The 21,968-nt window shown below is 47.7% G+C and overlaps 1 protein-coding gene across 3 annotated transcripts in view; it reads left to right on the top strand.

The window, feature by feature from the left end:
- The window catches only part of LOXHD1 (lipoxygenase homology PLAT domains 1), a 147,119-nt gene that overhangs the window by 101,476 nt on the left and 23,675 nt on the right, over window positions 1-21,968 (top strand). For 2 of the 3 annotated variants that reach the window (XM_040984719.1, XM_040984721.1), the window contains 9 exons: window positions 1,377-1,493; window positions 2,156-2,318; window positions 6,204-6,358; window positions 9,582-9,791; window positions 9,894-10,029; window positions 12,039-12,247; window positions 13,302-13,487; window positions 16,031-16,158; window positions 21,245-21,362. In XM_040984719.1, coding sequence (XP_040840653.1) covers window positions 1,377-1,493; window positions 2,156-2,318; window positions 6,204-6,358; window positions 9,582-9,791; window positions 9,894-10,029; window positions 12,039-12,247; window positions 13,302-13,487; window positions 16,031-16,158; window positions 21,245-21,362 — 1,422 coding nt within the window. The remainder of the gene's footprint in view (window positions 1-1,376; window positions 1,494-2,155; window positions 2,319-6,203; window positions 6,359-9,581; window positions 9,792-9,893; window positions 10,030-12,038; window positions 12,248-13,301; window positions 13,488-16,030; window positions 16,159-21,244; window positions 21,363-21,968) is intronic. The other variant, XM_040984720.1, reaches the window with a different exon arrangement.

Genomic DNA, 21,968 nt, shown 5'->3' with positions numbered 1-21,968 from the left:
GGGCTAGTGTTGTGGTGCAGTGGGCTAAACTGCCATTTACAATGCTGACATCCTGTATCTGAGTCTAGTTTGAGTCTCTGTACTTCACTTCTGATCCAGCCCCCTGCTAATGGGCCTGAAAAGGCAGCTGAAGAAAGCACAGGTCCTAGGGCCCCTGCCATCCAGGTGGGAAACCTGGATGAAGTTCCTGGCTCCTGGATTTGTCCTGTCACAGCAGTGGTTGTTTGGGAGTGAACCAGTACATGGAAAATCATTCAATCTCTCTCTCCATGACTTCAAATAAATAAGTAAATCTTTTAAAATTATTTATTTTCATTGGAAAGTCAGATATGTAGAGAAGAGGAGAGACAGAGAGGAAGATCCTCTACGTGCTGATTCATCCCCCAAGTGGCACAATGGCTGGAGCTGAGCCAATCCAAAGCCAGGAGCCCAGAACCTCCTCCATGTGTCCCATGCAGGTGCAGGGTCCCAAGGCTTTGGGCCATCCTTGACTGCTTTCCCAAGCCACAAGCAGGGAGCTGGATAGGAAGTAGAGTCGCCAGGATACAAACTGGTGCCCACATTGGATCCCAGCACATGCGAGGTGAGAACTTTAGCCACAAGGCTACCATCCTGGGCCCATAAGTAAACCTTAAGAGAGGTTTCTACCTTGTCATGAGAAGGGTTGGATGATTTCATCACACCCATTTTGCAGATAAGGAACACTGGCTCTTTTCATCCTTAAAACCATTGCTTACTGAGTAGCTAGGTCACAGCACTAGGCCACAGGAGCACAAGGGTAAACCACACTGTGTCTGCCCTCATGACCATCAGTGGTGGAGGAGATGGCAAATGTCATACGAATGAATACCGACTGCGGGGTGTGCTCTGGTGGAAGCTACAGCAAGTGACAAAAGCCTATTAAGATGAGAGCTGGCTTTCCTGGGGGAAATCAGAAGCTTTCCCTGAGGAAGTGATCCTTGAGCTGAGGTCTGAATAATAGAATCAATCAGGCACGGAGTTCAAGAAAGAAAAGGAAAGGAGAAGGCAGGCATAGCATGTGCAAGAGCCCCGTGGCAAGAGAGCGAGGGGCTTGAGTTTGAGGGACTGGGAGCATAGAAAAGGAGTGGCTGGGAAGAGAGGTGCTCTTGGGAGCCAGAGGACTATGATTAAAGTCAGCCTGGGAAAGCAGAACCAGAACTCATCTTCTGAGTTAAGGGGGCAAGGGGAAGTGAAGCACAAGTGTGGAATATGCAGTGAAAAGTAGAGGCTGACCTGGCTGGCCTCAGAGACATGTCAGGAGAGGATGACCCTGGAAGTTCAGGGGGCTGAGGTACAGCTGGGGCAGGGCCTCCCTGGACCATTGGACTAACATCTAGTGCCTCTTCTCTGCAAAGTTAGAGGATGTGGGCGAAATCATTGAGAAGATCCGGATTGGTCATGATAACACAGGCATGAATCCTGGCTGGCACTGCTCCCATGTGGACATCCGCAGGCTCCTCCCAGATAAAGACGTGAGTGTTTGGTCTGCTTACTGCTTTGTCCTGTTCCAGAAGAGATTTGAGGCAGGTCCTTCCTGACCCCCTTGTAGCTTTGTTGAGTTAAAATTTCTTGAGGAAATTGCATCTAATTCTCTCAGTGAGCAAGAACTAGCACAGGGTGAAGGCAGAATCTTCTAGAACCTTAGTAGTCAAGGAAGAGGTCCTGGATAGCCATATCTGTGTCTACACTCCAAAGTTCATACTATGAGTGAGTAGCCAGCCTCATTACTATTCAAGGCCAAATCCTGCTACTCAAGGCCAAATGATGTAAGTCCAGCCAAACAACTGGGAAGGCATTCTGAAAGCACACAGTTTTAAACTGAGGAACTACTCCCAATTGCAGTGGTGGGCATGAATAGCGGGAAGTGATGTCAAAGCCTACGGTTGTCTTGCCTTACCCACAGAACCCAGGCCTCCAAAATGGGCTGCAGCTAATAATTTTTCAGTGACCTTAGAACCCCAGCTTCAAAAAGCCACCTTTTGTGGTGGCTGTGCATGTCCTCAGGCTTTTCTGCAGTTAGGGCCGTGGGGACTCCTCTGTGACTTTTGTATCATCAATAGGACGCAGTGATTGACCACTCAAGCTGGCCACATCCACACTGAGGGCTAATTGTCCCCTTTCCTGCTCACCTCAGGGAACAGAAACATTAACTTTTCCATGTGATCGATGGCTTGCCACCTCTGAAGATGACAAGAAGACCATTCGAGAACTGGTCCCTTATGACATCTTCACTGAAAAGTACATGAAAGATGGGTCCTTAAGGCAAGTCTACAAGGAAGTGGAGGAGCCTCTGGACAGTAAGTGATGGGTGGTCTCCACGTCAGCATCAGACACTGTGAGGTTATGATCTTTTCATACAGGGGGATGCCCATTCAACAGACAGAGCAACCGAGGCCTACAAAGGTTTCACAGCTTATCCAATTTCACACAGCTAATAAACAACAGAGCTAATCTTCAAAGTCTAACCTGCCTCATTTCCACATATTTGCTCAGGTCTTTTTTCTGATCTGTCATTGTAATATTCCATTTGCCTGTGGTCTGTTTTGTATCTGAATTATGCTGGTCTTTGTTTTCTCCCTGCTATTTGTCTCTGGCTGCCAATCTGTGGGTCTTGGTCCTCTCTGCTCTTCTAGGACGAGCTGTCCCAAGCAATGAAGAAACAAAAACCAATTTCTGGAGCTATTGTGTGTTTGTTCTTAGTGGTTGTGACAGTTCTAAAGTGTTCAGGATCATGGCTTTATTTTCAGGGAGGTGGGGGCAATGATCTTTGTCTATTCTCTATGGATGTGGTTTTCTCACAGGGTTTGCATCAACCTGACCACCGACTTCATCTGCTTCCTCTAAGAGATCCTGGTTCTCTCCCCCACCTTTCTGAATAGTGTATTGGGTGCTTGGTGCATTTCTCATGCAGGATGGAGTCCTCAGTGCCCAGCCCTCAACATGTGTGTGTGTGTGTGTGTGTGTAAGGGGAGGGATGGGGAGGGATGGGGAGGCACATGCACACACACAGATAAGTCTCATCTGTGTTTTGATCAGTAATGACATTGTCACATCAGCACCATATTATTCACCAGTCATTCAGATCCAATAAGCTTTAGCTATTTCAAAAATCAAACTCACTTGCAAAAAAATACCTTTTATTTCCAAAAATGATCAATAAAAGGATGCCTTGGGTCTTCCACCTGTGTGGTCAAAAAACTTTCCAGGGCTTAGAAATTCAGCTTAGATTTATACCGTTGCCTTCTTGGAAACATCTGAGCAAGACCAGGATTCCCATAAAACCCAAGATTTTCACGTGAAGCTGAGAGAACAGATCCTTTTACCCAGCGAGCTGATAAAATAGTCAAAACACTAATGCTTTTTTCTTTTAAAAAAAGGGAAGGAAGAAAGGAAGGAAGGAAGGAAGGAAGGAAGGAAGGAAGGAAGGAAGGAAGGAAGGAAGGAAGGAAGGAAGGAAGGAAAGAAGAAAGAAATTAGCCATCACCCTAATTCTCCTGCAATCTGAATTGTTGTTCAACGTAGAGGAAATTTTGTCTAAAGGGCCCACCATTCCTGACTCATCCTCTTCCCTGAAATGTCTTGCTATGACACTTGGAGGATTCTGTCTTAGGGCTCCAGCAAAACCTCTGAGCTGTTGGATGTGCCTCCCAGGCTACCCAGCCCTAAGCTGGTGGATGTTTCTAGGGAAACAGCTTTCTACTGATGAGCTGTGTGCCTGGGGGGTGGGGAGGGCAGGGAGGGCGGAGGAGCCATAAATAGCTAGATCACACTGCACAGCCGCCTGGCTCAGCAGCCAGGAGCTGAACCATTTTCCTAACTCCCAGAGGGTGGGAGGGGGAAGCTGGAAGGGAGCTGAGTCACAGGCCCTAGTAACAGTGTCTGCTCTGGGCCCAGTGCTCCTTGGAAAGGCATCCTAATAGGCTTGCTGCACCTGCAGTGGGTTTACATCCAAGCTCAAGCCCAGACAGGTGTGAGTGTACTGCAAGAAGTAGATGAAGGACAGTTGACTGTCATGTCAACACTATGACAAGATTCCTAATGTGGCTTGGTGTCTGTTTTGGGCCGACAGGCTTGGGCGGTGCTAACTCTTCTAAGCCATAAAGAAGTTTTATTTATTACTGCAGCATACCAGTGTGCACAGCATTCTGCCCTGGTTGAGTGGGGTAGAGGCAAATGTGATAGCTCCATGGAGAGTCCTGATCATCAGTTCTTACAGTGTATCAGTGGCTTCAGGAAGCAGTGCTCGGAGGGGGCTGCTGAGACAGGGAACATGGGTTACAACACAGTTTGGAAGGGCAAAGTTCATGTTTGGATGTGTGAGTCTGTGATTTGGCAACTACTCAAGGTAGAGATGTCCAGTAGAAAACAGTATCAAAAGCCCAAGGAGAAAATACTGACTCAGCGATCTCAAGAAACCCACATCCAGAGGGTATAACATGAGAGCTACAGACACAGATGGGACCTGGGAGATCTTGGGCAGAAGGCTGCAAATAAAGCTACCTAAGGAGCAAGCAGAGGGATGGGAGGAGCACAGGAGGCCACAACGCTGTGGACTCCAAGATAAAGTAAGAACATACAGGTACCATGCTCTGGGGCGGGTGCGTTCCCCAGCCATGGCACAAGCTCCTCGTTGTACTTTACTTTTCTAAGCAAATGGTTTGAAACGCACTTACAAAGATTGGAGGGCAGGCACATCTCAGTCACTATAGGGAAGAGAATCTCTTTTTCTAAGATCTTCAAGAATTTTGAGGCTCATGGGAGAAGTCAGACCCTTAATCTGGGATGAATGATCCCTTACCACATGGTGCCTTGATTGCTGCTGACCTGTGCCAACATGTATGTGTCATTTCTCTACATGGCCGGGTACACCACAGTAGGAATCCTGGTGATGTCAGGGGACACCCTCTTTGACCTTTGAGGCCACCTCCAAGTCTAAAGTCCCCACATGCATGTAGCAGCCATCTTCCTGTTGGGTTTTCTAAGTACAGATTATACATCTCAGCCACTCAGGAAGAGGGAAATAGAGTAATGAAGCTTCCCTCTGGCTGGGCTGGCTCCCCTCTTCACTCCCAGACTAGCTTCCATTTTTTCCCCTTGGCAATAATCCAGCTAAGTCCCCTCTTTTTCAGCACGAAACTCAAAGTCTCTTAGGATGGAGGAACAAAGAGAGGGGACCAAGCATTGTTAGCTTCATAAGAACACAAGGCTTGCCTCTCCTTGAGCAGCTGCAAGAGTTTGGGAGAGGGTATGCTTTGTTCTTCCTCCATGAAATCACAGCAACAAAACAAAAATAAGAATCCAGGAGTTTTTATTTTCCTTGATCATTTTTAAAAAGGTTTATTTCATTTTTTTATTTGAAAGGCAGGGTTAGAAAAAGCAAGAGAGACAGAAAGAAAGCTCTTTCATCTGCTGGCTCACTCCTTAAATGGCCACAACAGTTGGAGTTCAGTTGATCCACAACCAGGAGCCATTAGCTTCCTTCAGGTCTCCCACATGGGTGAAGGAGCCCAAGAACTTGAGCATCCTCTACTGCTTTCCCAGGCCATTAGCAGGGGGTTGGATCAGAAGTGAAGTGGCCAAGACTTAAACTGGTGTCCTTGTGGGATGCTGGTGCTGCAGGCAGAGGATTACCCTGCTTTGCCATGATGCTGGCCCCTCCTCTAGTCATCTTTAATAATTGTTGCACCAATGTGTGTGGAACCTGATCCAGGGACCAAGGAGAGGGTTGTAGTGACCTCAAAAATTCTGTGGAAAATGTGTTGTAAAATTTTTCTGCATGGACTTCACAAAACATTTCTATAGCAAAATAGACTTCTAACTCCATTTTCCATGAACTTTTTGAGGTCCCCTTTTATTATTGTCAGAGCATCTTGGCAGGTGGATTGAGTGGCCACAATGTGATCACACTGCAGGGAGTTTCTAGTGTCTTTCTCCACTGAACACTGTGTGGGTAGATAGTGTAAGGGATGCTCAGAACAACCTCTGTTCTTGGGTGTCAGTATCCAAACGAGATGGAAAAATCTGGAGAACTCACACACACTGTAGCTGACTATGCATTGTGGAGCTCATAAAGCTGGGTTGTGGCCACTCTGGTATGTGAACTTGACACATCCTAAAACCACTGGCCCCAGACTAACATGTCTCCAATTCTTTCCATTGTCTCTGCCCACCTGCCTGCCCAGTTGTGCTGTATTCAGTGCAGATCTTCACAGGGAATGTTCCAGGGGCGGGGACCGATGCCAGGGTCTACATCACCATCTATGGCGACCTGGGGGACACCGGGGAGCGATACCTCGGCAAGTCGGAGAACCGCACCAACAAGTTCGAGAAAGGGACGGTATGAAGGGCTGGCTGAGCTGATCACTTCCTATTCCTCCCCAGGCCTGTTAGTCAAGGGCCAGCTATTCCTGGGCCCCTGGCAAGTCTGGACTTGGTGAGGGCATCACATACCCTCGTCTGAGCTTTCACCCTTGCCCGGCAAGGGCAGCCTGTCCCTGTGTCCTGCCCAAGGCACCTGTCTTAGGGTCCTGCCTGTGGGGTGCCGTGAAACAGAAGGAGCTTGGGCAGCCAGGAGTTGGCTTGGGATGTAGGCTGTGGGCTGTGTGGAAATTGGCTGCTTTCAGAAAACTCAGTTTACCTTGGGTACATGAAGATGAACACAGTGATGGAGGGGAGGAGAGAAAGGGGCTGGGCCATTGCAGGCTTGAAGGGGTCCCGGAGGCCTGGTTCTACCCACAGTTCATCTAACTGAATTTCTCTGACCTTGGTTTTCTTGACTGTGAAGTGAGAGGTCAGATCTGTGTGAAGCCCTGAGCAACCCAAAGGCCCTGAAGAACATTAGGGGCTATGAATGGGAGCATTGATAAGCACCTCACTCCCCCCTCTGGCAGGTCCATTTTGACCCAGGTTATCAAGTAAGATGCCAGCGGGCTTCCAATTCAGCCAAGAGGTCTGTGGCTGTAGGAATAATTGAAAAGTACAGAATCAGAGGCTGCCTCCAGCCCTTGCAGCTCCAATATGCTATGAATTGACATAGAAGGAAGTATCCAGAGAGTTCTGGGTTCTGATGTGGCTTCCCTCTGCATCTCTCTCTGTGTCCCCTGCCTGACTCCCTACATTGGGTCTATCACCTCTTTCTTTTACTACATTCATCTGAGTCAGCCTGACATCTCTGCTGAGGTAGGCTGTACCCGGAGGGAGATGGATAGAGAGGGCCAGTCTGGACCATGGCTGTGCCTGTGTGGGGATTTCAATACATCCACCAGTGAGTGTTTGTCAGGCGATCTTCTTTATACTGAGCCTTCCCAGGCATGGGTCTTGGCAATGCACCACTTGTCCTGGTAAGCAGGAAATTAGCCCTGGGACCGAACAAGTGGGTGGCATCTAAGTAAGCCTAATGTAGCCAATGAACCTCTGACCCTCTGAGCTAGTGACCCAATGAGCTGGGCCTCAGAGAAGGACCCCTAGTCTGGCCAGCAGTTCTCTAGGATCTGATTCCATGCCCTGCTTCATCTGGTCCATGATCCAGATATTAACCTATTTGCCCTTGACTTTAGTTTACTGTGACTAAAGTGCGATTAGAAATGGGATTGCTATTCATATTTCCAGACTGTAAAGCAGCTTAGGTAGGAGCAAAATAACTTTTAAAACACGGACACACCCTAAGAGAGAATTGTTTGCTACTCTTGGAAGTAGCCAAAAGGAAATTCATCCTCCTCTTTCTACTTTGGAACAAAATGGGCTGACAGAGAGCTCATGTGACGCATGGAATGGCCCTGACCTAACACTGGGGCATTATTATCAGGTGCCTAGACACTGGGGCCAAGCTACGTGAATTCCAGTCCTGGTCCTGCCAGTTGCTAGCTATGTTGTCTCTGGAAGAGCTACTCAGTAACTGTGCCTTAGTTTTCTTACTCCCTAAGGAAAGAGTTCATTTGGGATTAATTGAAACATGGGAACCATCTAGAACCACACATTGTGAGCTCCTTGAGCCGGGTGTGGTCAAGGCTTGGGAGAGCTCACCTGCCCCTCACCTGCTAAAGCCTGGGTGATGCCTGTCAGACCAGCATTGTCTCCCTCCCAGGTTCTCCTCCCCTCAGGATCCTGAACTCACTTCTATCAGAGCTTTCGCTCTCTAGCTGCCACACCTGAACTGTTTGGTCCTCACACTGTCCTGACCCTGCATTCTTCTAGATATTTTTCTACATTCATGCACATGAGGCCATAACAAATACGAAAATAGGAAACACATAAACACTTCTTCCACTTGCCTTGAAAGACTTGGTGTTAGTACATTCAGCAGAGAAGCAGCTGTCCTTTCTCTGTGACCTCCGCAAATGTCCTGTTTTATGGGAAAGGCTTTACTGTGGGTTTCTCAAGTAGCAGATCCCACCCCTATGCCTTCCCACCTGGCTCTACGTAATAAAAAATCGCTGTGTGTTTTGGATGCTCTCCTTGAGACTGATGCAAAGAGGTGGACATGCTATGTCCTGGGCCATGTCTGTGCTTTACTGTAATGAACCCAATCAACTGCCAGTACCCCATGAAACCACACTGATCTTCACCTGCTGCCTGCTATTCCCCTGAACTTCCCTCAGCCTCTGGGTTGTCTGCAACTCAGCTGCCTGCTAAAGCAAGCCCTGGCCCCAATCCCCACAGCTTAAGGGCACTGGCTGGAGCAGCCTTCCCAGGTCTGCCTCTGGTCATCACACAGGTGTTTGTTCCACTGAGTGTACAATCCCAGTAAGATAGAGTGAGCTATTATATTCCTCTCTGGGTTCTGAGTGCTCAGCACAGCTTCTCACACAGTGAGAAATGTCTTTCCAAAGACAAGTGTCACTCAGAGTCAACTGCCCTCCCCCTCTCCCTTCCCCTCCCCGGGATAATAACTCTGTAATTCCCAAGTTCAACCTCTGTCTTGGCTTCATCTCATCCAAGGTCTAGAATTCATACCTCATTGAGCTCCCTTCTAGAATCTGAACACCCAAGGGCCCAGAAAAGGATCTTGCCTCACACCTCACACAAACCTCGTTCAGCCAATTCTCCTGCATCTAGACTCCTTTGTCACCTATGTCTCCCTCCCAGGGTCTCCCATGGAAATCCATCTCTTGTTCCATGATTAGGACCTCACCTCTGTTAGAGTTTTGACCCTTTTGTAGTCACACCTGAATTTATTCCAGCTGTCACCTTGACTGAAAACATGCAGTTCATGGAAGAGGCTGAGCACCCCCTTCTGTCACTGCTGTGGTCTTCAGGCTGGCACCACCCACAAGCTCATCCCAAGACTCTGAGCCAAGGCATATTCCTCCATGGTTCCTCACACACAAGGGTGGGCTGTCAAGTGAGGTTGTTGTGAAAATGAGGTGTTGGCCACAGACATCAACATACACTGGTATCATGATATTCATGGTATTCACATCAGTGCTGGGGCATTTCCCCAGAAACTAGGGAGGTGTGTTCAGGTCAACAATTGATCAGGATAGAAGGTTCTGGAAGGATGGGATTGAGTAGGGTAGGATGGGGCACTCCCTCCACTGAGCCCCCACATCTGGACTCCTCAGGCTGATACCTTCATTATCGAGGCCGCTGACCTGGGCGTCATCTATAAAATCAAGCTTCGTCACGATAATACCAAGTGGTGCGCGGACTGGTACGTGGAGAAGGTGGAGATTTGGAACGATACCAACGAGGATGAGTTCCTCTTCTTGTGTGGGCGCTGGCTGTCCTTGAAGAAAGAGGATGGGCGGCTCGAGAGGCTCTTCTATGAGAAGGTACAGGAAGGGGCAGATGGGGGCCTAGGCTTGTCCACAGTGGGAGGTGTCCAGGGCAAAAGACAGTGAGCTGTGCTGGAGCTGGGCTGTGTTTTCTGGCAGGAGTACACTGGGGACCGCAGCAGCAACTGCAGCAGCCCCGCTGACTTCTGGGAAATCGCCCTGAGCTCTAAGATGGCTGATGTGGACATTGAAACTGTGACCGGACCCATGGCTGACTATGTTCAGGATGGTCCAGGTAAGTCAAATGGGGAGCTCTTTAGGGAAAGGGTAACCACATGGAAATTCTCAAATTCTTAGGCCCCTCTGCAGCCCCACTACTGCTGATGGCACTTACACCTTTTACAACCCCTGTTTTCATCCTCCAGCAATCCTGCTAGGTTAGAGGGCTCCTTTCTAATGGGAAAGCAAGGGGTTGGTAGGTTGGGTAATGATGCTGTTGATCCACCGGCCTGCCAGCAGGAGGGCATCAGCATCCACTCCACCCTCACCTATACTTTGAGGGTTCAGATTCAGCCCAATGGGCCCTGGAACAAACTTGCAGAAATGAAGAGCAACAATGAGGATAGCTCGTGTGTCCACAGTGCACCAGACAATGCACGCAGCCCTGCACACATAAGGTATGAGGCAGTGAGAGCTCAAAGGGGACCCACGTTCCAGTTTTGCTTCTGACCAGTAACCACTTGACCTTGGGAAAATCATTCTCTTGCCTTCAGTTTTCCTTTCTTCATGAGGTAAGGTCAAATTTCCCCAGCAAGTTAATTTGGCCAACTAGACTTTAAGATAAGGCAGCCCCCTGTTTCCTGAGGCAGCTCATGTCTGTTGAATGCCATGATGCACTGCCTCTCTGTTAAGCTCTCTTACATGTAAAGATGTGACAATTGGGATGTTTCCCACTCCGGTAGACCATGTAATGGGCTTGTAGGGCCATGTCCGGAGATGTACCCATTGCACACTCTATCTTCTCTGTGAATAAACAGAACCCCAGAAAGTGCCGCACCATAATTAAGCACGATGGCCACCTGTGCAGAAGTCACCAGGACTGACCTTGTGAACCTAGAACAAGGCACAGCTGGCAATTCCAGCCAATAAAGGCACCTTTAGAAACTTTCCTGAGATGCAGATTTCCTAACCTAGAACCCATGACATCTCAGTAGGGTCTCCCAAGCTACACAGGAAGCTGAACCAGAAGGAGAGTTTCCAGCTTGCATAAATCAGTAACTGAAAGTGACAGCGACCTGGTAATAGCAACTTAAACAAATTGGAAGCTTTTCCTTTCTCTCAAGGAAAAAACAAAGATAGACACCTGAGACCAACACAGCAGCTCCAGTGAAGTCAAAGCCCCAAATTCCTCCCAACTGTTTGCTCTGGCAATCTCATCATTGACTTCTGCCCTAATGGTCACCCAGGGTTCCAACATGACTGCTAGAGTTCCAGTCATCACATCCACACTCCAAGCAGAAAAAATGCAAGGAAAAGGGTCAAAAGAAGACTCCTTCCAGTTAGTCCCTTTAAAAAAAAGATTTTGCTATAAATCCACCCAATATGCTTGCATAGTCTAACAACCACTAGTAGCAGGGAAAATGGGCACTGGGTGATAACTGGAACTCTATGCCCACTTCTTGAGTGAGTTTTTGCACTACTTAGTTTGTTTTGAAAATGGATACCTCCCAGAAACTTGACTTCCCACGTGACAGGCAAAGTGACTACAAAAAGTTCATGGAAAATGGAATAAAAAAGACAAGTTTAATTTAAATTTAGTGCTTTTATTATTTTTTTTTGCAATACATACCTAGTGTTTTCAATAATACCCACTTCCACAAACTTGTAGAAGATCTCTTGTAGACGAAGTGCAATTATTTCTTCCCCATTTCCTCCTTTCTCTTTTGGCCCAGCTCATTTTTGTGACTGCAGTAATATGCTTTTAGGCAGACTTGGTGAGGGGATTGTTGTTCCTCCCCATCTGCACATAACAGCAGGACACCCGAGAGTGGTCATTGGCCAGAGGGGCTTTTAGCAGACTGATGCTACAGATAAGTAACAAGGACACTCTTGAGCCTTCACACTGGGAGATGCCAGCTCCCTCATTCCCTGGAGCATAGACACTCCCCAGATACGGCACTTCAGTACGCACAGCTCCGTGGCACTGAACCTCCAGATGTCATTTTCAAATCAGCAGCTCTTGGAAGGGGGGTTCTGTTGTCCAGCCGAATGGTTTTGAGGTTGGGTCTCTGTGATCTCTTATAGTTATCCCTTACTATGTGTCTGTCACCACGGGCAAACACAAGGATGCTGCCACTGACAGCCGAGCCTTCATCTTGCTTATCGGGGAGGATGATGAGCGTAGTAACCGCATCTGGCTGGACTACCCTCGCGGGAAGAAGGGCTTCAGCTGCGGCTCAGTGGAGGAGTTCTATGTTGGAGGCTTGGATGTGGGAGTCATCAAGAAAATAGAGGTGCTATCTCCTTGGGGCTCCATGATGGTGAACACCCTCAGTGCAAAGGAAGGAGCTAACTGTCAGGGAGGGGGAGGAAAGAGAATAGAGAGTGGGCAAAGAAACTGAACTGGAGCCCCCTTCAGATTATACAGTAGAGAGAGATCTTCTGGCCTCTACTATCAACTATCCAAGTGACCTTACATGAGTCACCTGTCCCTGTGGTCCCCATTTTCCACCCAGCCAGTGGATAACCCTGTGTATTCATTTTTAGTGTTGTGTAACACAGTGACAATACACCACACATGTATGATCTAATTTCACAGGTCTGGAGTCTGTGTGAGTTACTGGGCCTCTTCTCACAGGGCTGAAAGCAGGTGTCAGGCCATAGTCATATCTGAGGCTGGGGCTTCTCTTCCCAGCTCGCTGGAGCTTGGCAGAATCCATTTTGGGGGGCTTGTGGGCCTGAACTCTTCATTCTCAGATGCTACCCACAGTGCCCTGCCCTTTAGAGATCTCAAAAATCTGGCAATTTTCTTGTTCAAGGTCAACAGGATCTCCATGACTTCTTCCATCTCTGAGACTAGACCCTCTCTTAAAGGGCTCACTTACTCAGAATCATCTTTTGATGATTAGTCACCGTAATTATTCGGTTTTATTCACAAGAGAGAAATTTCATCTGCTGGTTCACTCCCCAAATGCCAACAATAGCTGGGGATGAGCCCGGCTATAGACATGGGTCTCCCACATGGGTGGTGGGGACGCAAGTTCTTGAGGCATCATTTGCTACCTCCCTGGGTATGTATCGACAGGATGCTAGCATTGGGAACTGAATAAGAGTTGAAACCCAAGAGTTCTGATATGGGATATGGTGTTTTCACAGCTGTGCCAAATGCCTACATATACAAACTTTAAATATATTCTGAGATATGTTCCCACCTTCATGGGAGGGACTTGGGGCAGTGCATGTGCAGCATATTACAAGAATTGCATTTAGGGGGCCACTGGACAGGGATGGGGAGGCTGAGCAGGGAGTTTTTCTCAGATGCTCATGGGTATGACATGTTCCTCCTAGCTGGGCCATGATGGAGCTTCCCCTGAGAGCTGCTGGCTGGTGGAAGAGCTCTGTTTGGCCGTGCCTACCCAGGGCACTAAGTATACATTGCGCTGTAACTGCTGGCTTGCCAAGGACCGAGGTGACGGTGTCACCTCCCGTGTCTTTGACCTCCTGGATGCCATGGTGGTGAACATCGGAGTGAAGGTATGGAGGGTGAGCTTTGTGCAGCAAGGCCTATTCCTTCCTGACAGGGGGAGTAGCCAGGAAGACACAGTGAGGGAAGCAGGAGGCTTCAGCTGGCTGTGCTGGCTCCATTTTTTTTGCTGTTGTGTGACCTTAGGCATGCCAGCTGATGCCTTGGGCCTTGATCTTCTCACATACCATGTGGGAATGCTGCTTCGCTGCTTCTCATGGTCTGTTCCCTATGAGATCATGTGAGGACAATGGGATCATCAACAGCCCATGGAATGTGCTACAAGGTATGGCTCAAAGTAGACGTGCACGGTCATTGGGATGGTACCACAGAACACTGCGTTTGGGATGCAGTGAACCTCTGACCTCACTACTTTGAAAATCTAGAAGATGAGATCTCTGAACTCATTCCCTGGCTCCACTTCTCATTGATTGAAGGATCTGGGTGAGTTTGTGTTAACTCACAGGTCAGAGTAAGGCAATAGGCAGAAAACCTGGGTACTGGTGCCACTCTTCATACAGCCAGTTGGCAGCTCAAAGGTCTCTGGGTCATCTGACCTCATGCACTCCTCTTTCTATCTTGTAAGCCATGGGCTTAACATGGCCCAATCCCTCACTCTCTCTGAACCCAAATCAACAAGGCTATCTCATATAGCCAAGAAGAAATCAGCCGTGCCTGAGCCTACCCTGCTCTCAGGGCAAGCTAGAGACTAGCTCTGGCCTCTGCAAACCTTATCAGGCAGGAGCAGGAGTGCCTGTCCTTCCCTTGCTAGAGAGCCGGTGACCTCCCCTGCCCCCAGGCATCCCCATCTGGAGCCAGATGGACAGCCCAGCTGAGCACACAATTTGTTCAGAACCTCTGCCCTGACCCAGTTCACAGCCTGTGTGTGCCAGCCCCCACATATGCGTCCCACCCCACCCAATGCAGCTGCGTGCCGGTCCAGATCCACACCCCTGCTATTCATGGAACAAAAGAACACAGGTTTGCTGCTTGACAAAGAACCACAGAGCTCTTTGGACTGGCTCTCTCCCCAGGATGCCCAAGCCCAGACCGGAATTGACAGGAGCCCTGCTTCTATCTCCTTTTGGAAACACTGATTACATAAAAAAAAAAAAAAAAGGATGTGTCTGTGGCAAAGAGGGAAAGGTAGATGCAGAGAACACAAGACGGAGGGACCAGACCTCAGGGCCCAGTCTCTCCAAGCCACCAGCCACTCACTTTAATCATTCTCATTTTTATGGCCCATCTGGATATGAACAAGAAAAGACCAGTCTCCTACCTTTGTTCCTAGTTCCTCCCTGTCCCCCACCCCAACACATGCCCTTGCAGGATGGTCCAGGGGAATTTGCCTAATGAGGCAGGAGGCTCTGCACCCATTCCTTCAGTAAACGTGCCATAACCACTGCTGCCAGGTCAGGCCTGCACAGCTTGATTCTGAGCTTATTGTATGGAAGATGCTAGATACTGCTGTGGGAAACATCTACCAGGCACCATGGCAGTGGCATAGGCATTCTCACAGCTAACTTGGTTTCTGATGCCAAAGTTGTTGCAGGGGTGGAAACCAAGCACCTGCCCAGGTAACACAGTTGTAGCAGCCACAGAGGGAGTCCAAGGCAGGGCAGCTGTATTCAGAATAGTAGACCTCCTAGGCCCTCCTCTACCTTGGGATCCAGTCTCTCCTGATCCTTCAGACCTCATAACAGTCTCTGGGTACCTTGCTGGAAAACTGCAGAACTAGAGAACAGTCCAAAATAATGATGTGAAAAAAGCGTCTTTCCACAAGACAGGGTCCCAGTGAACCCCAGCCCCCAAACAGCACAGGTTGCTCCTTCACCCTGCAGTGGAGATAATCAACATCCTGTGGAAGAAACATCAGACAGGATCCCAATGTGATGCAAAAACCACCTGCATAGTCCATCATCTGCCTCTGTAGGACAATGAAGGCAGAATTTCTTTAGTTGTTACCCTCAGTGGTACTCACAGGTCTTCATTTATAGATCTCAGGATGTGCATGGCTGTAGTACAAAAGCTTAGACATCCAGCACTCCTGGCTGCTTTCTGAGATCTTACACAAGGCAGGACTATCTCTGGGCATCCCTCTAAGTCAAGTTGTCTGCAGCTCTCACTATGCTGCAAAGAAGTTTATCACTCTTTGATGATGGAGGAGGCAGAGGCTGGCAAGGGTGGGGTATCAGCAGCAAGCAGGTGGAAGGCCAGGGATCTTCTGTTTCCAAAGAATCTTGTCCTGCTGCCACACTCTGCTGTGTGACTGGACCAAGATCAGGAGTTATCTGACAAAGAAGCAGCTCATTCCTGGCCTTTCTGTCATGTTTCTTACACCCAGCACACCCTCTGTCTGACACTGAGCTCCGCCTAGCACTAGACATGTTACAGAGGATGACAAGGCTTGACTCCAGCTCTTAGTCATTCATGGTTGATTACAGGTTGGTTCCCTGCTCCCCCGAGCCACAGAGCTTGGAGAGTATCACTTCCTTCCCTAGTGGCACTGCAGGTGAGGCCAAGGTTTAGGACCCATGTATCTTTTTCATGGCAGGTGCTTTATGAAATGACAGTGTGGACAGGTGACGTGGTTGGTGGGGGCACTGACTCCAACATCTTCATGACCCTTTATGGCATCAACGGGAGCACAGAGGAGGTACAGCTGGACAAAAAGAAGGCCAGGTATGCAGAAGATCCCCTGTCCCTCTCCCCTTCTCATACCCAATCTTCTGCCCCATCTTGCCTTCAGCTCGACTGGCGCTCACTCCCTGTGCATGCTGTGGAAGTTTCCAGTTGCCTTGCATGTGGCAGGCATCACTCTGTCCATCCATTTTTTCCTACCTATCCTCCCAGAATTCCCTTTATCTACTCTCCTTTATGGTAATGCCTTTCCCTTTCAAGAGCTGATTCAATTTTGCTGCCTCTAGGAAGTTTTCCTTGATCTCTTTAGTCTATGCCAATTTCTTTCTTCATTCTTTCAGTTGGCTACGTGAAAGTGTTAATTATAAGTTCTGTAGATTTGTGGATGGCATAGTATCTTTGTTATTTTCCAAGTTTCATTTATTTTACTATTAATTTTATATTAGGAGGAGCAGTTTTCCCATGAGCCAAAAATTAATGAAAAGTGAAAAGCAATTGATTTCAAAACATTTCTTTAAGATTTAACTGAAAGCCAAAGTTACACAGAAAGAGAATTGGGACAAAGAGATCTTCTGTCTGCTGGTTCACTTCCCAGATGTCCAATTTGGCTGGAGTTGGACTTGTCTAGAGCCAAGACCTTCTTGTGGGTCAGGTCTCCCATGTGGGTGCAGGGGATTAAACATTTGAACCATCCTCTGCTGCTTACGCAGGTATGTTAGCAGGGAATTGGACTGTAAGTGGAATGGTAGAGACTCAAACTGGAACCCATATGAGATGCCAGCATTTCAGCAGGTAACTTAACCTGTGATGTCACAACACCCAACCCCAAAACATGTTTGCGATGACTGTATGCCAAGTACCATCTCAGGCTCTGAAGAGCAAGAAGAAGCAAGTCCCTGTCTTCCCAGAGATTATTCCCTCAGGAAAACAGCAGCCATGTAACTGACATTGGTGCGAGCTTGAGTAGTACCTTACCTTTTTCTGAGCTGTGTGTTGACACACTGATCCTTTCTACAACCCTATGAGGACTATTATGATCACCCTCACTTTACAGGTGAGAAAACCTAGGCACCCCAAGAGAAGTCCTGCTGTTCTGAGGCCCACAGCCTATGAGTTGTGGCACTGAGAAAGTCTCCCAAATGGTCCCCAGTCCGAAACACCAGGTCTTACTGTTTCTTAAGGTATTGCATAATGGCAATAAAAGTGGAACTGCTGCCATATTAATGATCTGTGCCTTTCATTGCATTTCCAATATAGTATGTCCTGAGTTTTCTGTGCTCAACCACTGTCTCCCAAAGGTTTGTGACCACTGAAATCAGAAGAACCAGAGAAATAGACTCAAAGCCCAAGTCTAGAACTTAAAAAAACCTGTCATGACCACTTACCCATGGAACGGGAGCATGCATACACCCAGCTGGAAGGCAGAATGTAGGGTGGCTTCATTCCAAGTCCTGCATACCTCCTAGCTCTGGCCTTGCATGTAGGGGGTACTCAGTAAGTACTTTTGGATGGTAGTGAGGATGGCAACATTGGTTATGATAGTGAAGATGATATGATGGAAATGATTATGAAAATGGGGATGAGAATATTACAGTTCTTGGAGATAAATGTGGGTTCTTTCAATGGACAGAGAGACCCATAAGAGCAGGAGCTTTGTCCCTCATACAAGCTCATCCCCAGAGATCTGGTAAGAACAGTCTTGCTGCTTCCTCTTAGCATTTCTGATTTCTCATTATACTATTCCAATTTTCTACTGTAATTTTTCCCAGAGCAACTAAGAATGATGATACAGATAATCATAATAATGGCTAGCATTTATTAAGCTTGGAACTGTTATATTTTTCAACATTTATTAACTTACCACACTCCTTATAATCTTCACTGTTACCATATCTACTTAAAAATAAGAAGGTTGCGACACAAACAGACAAAGGAACTTTCTGAGGTCACCCAGCTGGTTAAGTAGGGGATGGGAAGTTGAACTCAGACAACTGTGGACAAAAAACAAAGATCAAATGAGAACAAAGTCAACTACCATTACCTGATGTGGAAGAGACTCACAGGCTTTCAGAAGAGTGGGAATGTTCTAAAATGAAGCATTATTTTTGATATAGTGAAGCTGCAAGCTAGCCAGAACCAGGGCATCTTATGTGGGTGGATTAGAGAGTGCATTGGGGTTTGTGATTGGTCCTATGTTGGAATTGGGGACAATGAAAGGAAGCTGGCAGCCACTGACCAAGTCCCAACCCCCTAGAGCCAATTGCTCTACAGGATGTGGTTTCCAGTGAAGAAGGGAGGGTCAGATTTCTGTCATCTCTCATGGTTGACTATGGCTCATTTGCACATATAGCCTCCTAGTGATTTGACCTCTGTATTAGACTCTCAATTTCATTCAGCCCCCAGTTCCCAAGTTTCCTCTAATTAGCCAACTCAGTGTATGGTACTTGATTTTTCTAGCTGCCCGAAGTATAGCTGATGTTAGGATAGGTAGCCATCACCCCAAGTATCTAAATTCTAAAACTATTTCCTGAAAACCTTATTGTTATGAGTACACCAGATCATAAATACTTCTAGTTGCCTTGTAAATGAAAGGGGTTTTTTCCTTCTGGTTTTTTTTTTAAATTTTGAATTTTGTGGTACAATTCCTTGGGGTCTGGGATTTTCCTACCCACTCCCCAGGGTTTTTTTTCTTCTGAATATGAATTTAGTTTGTGATAAAGTCACTTGTTCTTAATTACTTTAGTTTGCAAGCTCAGGCTTCTTCTCCAGCCATGTTTTGCTTCCTTTTGGTTGTGTGTGGCCCATGTTTCACCTGTGTCTTGGAATCCTTAGTTTGCCAGCATCTTGGCTGGGGCATTTGAGTAGGAAAACCCATTGAATATGTGTCAGGGGTACAGCTTAGCACTGTGCAAAGGTATGCTTTCCTAGGAGTTGGTGTGGCCAGAAGAGACTCAAATGCACATGCACACACATGCAAGACATTATGGGAATTTGCCATGTAGCACTAAGCTTCCCAGAGGTTGTACAACCAGAGGCCAAAGCTTAACGCAATCAAAAGCAATCCACCCAATCCCAACTTCACATCTTGCAACATGGAGGAAGTTGTTCTGGCACACTGACTTACGCTGAGATGCTGGCAAATTAGTATGGCATTCAGAAGCATCCCAAGCGATTATGCTGAAATTCAAGGGAGGCTCTCCAGCAGCAGAAATGGAGGCATTTGGTACCCAGTGGGCCCTGTGTTTGATTTGTAAAGGGATGTAGACACATGTGTGGAATCAGTCCTAAACCCAGAGGAGACTTGAAATACCTGGGGTTGAGGTCCTTGGAAATAAAATCCATTTGTGGAATTACATTGAGTGCGCCCTTCAGTACATCTCATGGCTGCCTCTAACCTTGCACAGGTTCGTCCATGGGAAGAGGCTAAGGTGAATAGATGCAGAGAGTAGAGGTGATCTTTCAGCTGCCCTTCCATGAGCAGACCAGGAAGTGTATGGCTAGTGGTATGGTCACATAGCAACTTGTGAGCCTTGAATCTTTCTTCCCCATCATTATCTCTTGGATTCTAGGCTGTCTGATTAGTAATCATAGCGCTGATAATGGAGGAGACCCGTATTTGAGAACTGCAGGGTAAAGGGAGATGGTTAGGAAGGCTGAGTCCTCAGGGTGGAGAGCTTGAAAGGAAGTCCCAAGGGAGACGGGCATGGTTTTTCAATCTGAGAGAAGAACAAGTGTCATCTACTTTCAGTCTCCTCAAAGAGAAACTTGTTTCAAACATCTCTCTCCTTCCTGAGATGCATCTCTCTCTTTCTCTCTCTCTCTCTCTCTCTCACACACACACACACACACACACACACACACACACACACACAGAGTTCTCTAGGAAACAAAGACATTTGGTTATATTCAAAGGGGGAAGAACTGGAGAGAGAAATGCAAGGGGTTCTTAGGATCCTTGGGTCTGAAAAATTGTACTCCTGGTAAGAGCAAGCAGAGAATGAGTTGAGAGGTGATGTTAGGGAGTCACAGTGTGAATTGTGCATGTGTGCCTTGCCCATCTCCTTCGAGTTTCCGTGAGCTGAGGGAGACCTGGGATGTAAATGAGACAGGAAGGAGGAGGCATGCCACAAGAGAGTTCTGTTTATTTCTAAAAGCCTTAACGTGCACACAAGCGAAGTTACTGATGAATATCAGGTCTCCATTCCACCATCACCTTTCAGACTGGGAGCAGTCATTTCTTGACTCATAGTATTTGCAATCTCAGCACACCCCCACAGGATGTAGCATCAGTTTCTAGAAAGATATCTTGTAGCCAAGGAAACCTAACAATCACCATGTGGAGCCAATTCTTCAAAGTCACCTGCATTACCCCCAGGGCCCGCATCAATGATGTCATCAAGAACCAGTCAGCTGTCAAACCGTCAGTCAGCAGTGGAGGTCACATTGTGAACATAGCCCTGCAGAGGAAGCAGTAAGGAATAAAGATTGAGAATGTCTGAGATGACAAGGGCATTCAGCAGAAGGATCCTAGCAACAGAAGCCCCACTGCCTTCTATTTGCCTGCCCCTTGGCAGTTGTTGGTGGTGTTTCCCAGTCCTTGGCTGCAGCATTCATTTGGGCAGATCCTGCAAAGATAAATGAGTAAATTAAGCAACCTAAAAATGTGAGTGATGCCATCTAGAGCTATGCGGTGCACCACCTTCCCTGACACTCATTCATGGTGGCCCTGTCACTCAAGGAATCTCTTCTAAAGCTGTTCAGTCCTGAAATTCTTTCTATGCTGTCAGGTGATTTCACATCCACTGGGTCTTCTTGACAGTTGTGTGCAGTCGCAGGGAAGGTGTCACTCTCGCCAGGCCACAGGTGACACCCAAGCACTTTGACTGCTGTAGGTGGTTTGCAGGATGAGGTTAGCATGCCGAGTCAGTAGTGCTGGGGTCCGAGTCATTTCTACCAACCAAACCTGCTTTCTGCCTACAAGGAACACATTTAGATATAAGAGACAGGCTGTTAGGAATTCCTGGGGAGGAGAGAGGGCTGAGTAAAGATCTCATGTTCTCTCCTTGTCCCACATCTGGCCTCTACCATGGCCAATTCCCCTTCTATGCTATTCCTCTCCTCCCACCAGATTTGAGCGGGAACAGAATGACACCTTCATCATGGAGATCCTGGACATTGCTCCCTTCACCAAGATGCGGATCCGGATTGATGGCCTGGGCAGCCGGCCCGAGTGGTTCCTGGAGAGGGTAGAGTACTGGCACCCACCTCTTCCTCTTCAGCTGCTGCCACCTCTTCTCTGCTCTCATTAGTTTTCCATAGAACTCATCATGGCATCAGTGTCTCCCTAGAGAGCAAGTGGTCACATAAACCCAACTAGGGTAATCCTTGGGTGAGGATTCAGCAGACAGCAGAGTTCTGTTTATTTGTGTCCAGTGAGAATTCAGTGACCTCCAGAGAGCACAGCAAGTACTGACCACATGACAGGAACCAAGCCTGCAGTCAGAGTGCTGGGTAATTTTGTTTGAGGATATAAGCTGGGAGAATTGTGTAAGGAGCATTAAGACCTGGGGCAGAGATGGGCCCTCAAGCAGGGCTGTTAGGAAAGCAGGGAGCTTCTAGTGCTCCTTTGATCATGTCATTTGGCAGCTGTCTGCTCCTCCTGCCCACCCAAGGCTTCTGCCCTCTCCCAGGGAAGGCACTATAGCCCAGCTGTCTGCAGCCCAGTTGATCATTTTGCAGTCTGCAACTCTCAGGCTGAAACCAGCCTCAGGGCTGCCATGCAGAATCTTCAAGGATCAACAGCAATGGAAGAGGAGGGGCAATCCTGAGTTTTGCTCATTCCCTCTGCCTCT

This window comes from Ochotona curzoniae, unplaced genomic scaffold (genome assembly GCF_017591425.1).
Source record: "Ochotona curzoniae isolate NIBS_2020 unplaced genomic scaffold, NIBS_Ocur_1.0 contig_43, whole genome shotgun sequence".
Classification (NCBI taxonomy): Eukaryota; Metazoa; Chordata; class Mammalia; order Lagomorpha; family Ochotonidae; genus Ochotona; species Ochotona curzoniae.
This window is presented reverse-complemented; position numbering and strand designations above follow the sequence as displayed.